We start from the raw sequence: 1,591 nt of genomic DNA on the forward strand, positions 1-1,591 counted from the left end.
TATATTATATTATTTACAATAATATTATTTATAATAATATTATTATTGTTAATATATTATTATATTAATAATATATTATTAATATAATATTATTATATTATCTCACCCTTCAAATAAAGCGAGATAAAAAAATAGGAGACATAAAAACCCCCCAACTCTTTAAAACACGTGCCCCTTTGCCCATCTCCAAGTCCACCTCCCCTGAACCCCCCCTGTGTCCCAGGGCGCATTTCAGTCCCGCTGGACCTGCAGAAGCTCGAGCAGTTTGATCCGTTCTCAGTGCCCACCATCACGTACGTCAGCTGGGAGCTCGGGGGGTCCTGGTGCTGCCAGAGCCCCCCAGCACATCCCTAACCCTAAACCCTAACCCTAACCCCTAACCCTAACCCTAACCCAGCACGTCCCAAACCCTAACCTAAACCCTAACGCTAACCCCTAACCCTAAACCTTAAACCCTAAACCTTAAACCCTAACCCAAACCCTAACCCTAAACCCAAACCTTAAACCCTAACCCTAGACCTTAAACCGAATCCTAAACTGACACCGGACCCCAACCCTAACACTGACCCTAATCCTGACCCTGACCCTAAACTTAAACCTAATCCTAAACTGACACCTGACCCCAACCCTAACCCTAACCCTAAACCTTAAACCTAATCCTAAACTGACACCTGACCCCAACCCTAACACTGACCCTAAACCTGACCCTAACCCTAAACATTAATGCTAAACTGAAACCTGACCCTAACCCTAACACTGACCCTAATCCTGACCCTGACCCTAAACTTAAACCTAATCCTAAACTGAAACCTGACCCTAACCCTGACCCTGCACCTGACTCTAACCCCGATCCTAACCTGGCTCTGACCCTGGCCCTAACCTGAACCCCTAATCCTCACCTGGACCCTGACCCTAACTCTAACACTGACCCTAAGCCTGACCCTAACCCTAAACATAAAACTAATCCTAAACTGAATCCTGACCCTAACCCTAACACTGACCCTAATCCTGATCCCGACCCCAACCCTAACACTGACCCTAAACCTTACCCTAAACCTAACAATAAACTTAACCTTAACCCGAATCTTAAACCTAACCCTACCCTAAACCTGACCCTGACCCTGACCCTAACCTGGATCCTCACTCTAACCCTAACCTCAGCCCTGAACCCAACCCTAACCCTAACCCTAAACCTGACCCCAACCCTAACCCTGACCCTGACCCTAACCCTAACCCTGACCCTGACCCTAACCCTAACCCTGACCCTGACCCTGACCCTAAACCTAACCCTGACCCTGACCCTAACCCTAACCCTGACCCTGACCCTGACCCTAAACCTAACCCTAACCCTGACCCTAATCCTAACACTGACCCTGACCCTAACATTAACCCTGACCCCAACCCTAACCTTAAACTTGACCCCAAACCTGACCCTGACCCCTAACCCTGACTGTAACCCCTAATCCTGACCCTAACCTGAACCCCTAATCCTCACCCTGACTCTAAACCTGACCCCAAACCCCATCCCTGACCCCAAACTGTAATCCTGACCCCAAACCCCCTCCCTGACCCCAAACCCCATCCCTGACCC

General features: G+C 48.3%; 1 protein-coding gene across 1 annotated transcript in view; it reads left to right on the forward strand.

The window, feature by feature from the left end:
- PRIM1 (DNA primase subunit 1) overlaps positions 1–1,591 on the forward strand; it is a 15,523-nt gene that overhangs the window by 10,673 nt on the left and 3,259 nt on the right. Inside the window, exon 8 of the mRNA XM_041472689.1 lies at positions 149–348. Coding sequence (XP_041328623.1) covers positions 149–348 — 200 coding nt within the window. The remainder of the gene's footprint in view (positions 1–148; positions 349–1,591) is intronic.

This window comes from Pyrgilauda ruficollis, unplaced genomic scaffold (assembly GCF_017590135.1).
Source record: "Pyrgilauda ruficollis isolate IOZ18807 unplaced genomic scaffold, ASM1759013v1 scaffold296, whole genome shotgun sequence".
NCBI classification, from domain to species: domain Eukaryota; kingdom Metazoa; phylum Chordata; class Aves; order Passeriformes; family Passeridae; genus Pyrgilauda; species Pyrgilauda ruficollis.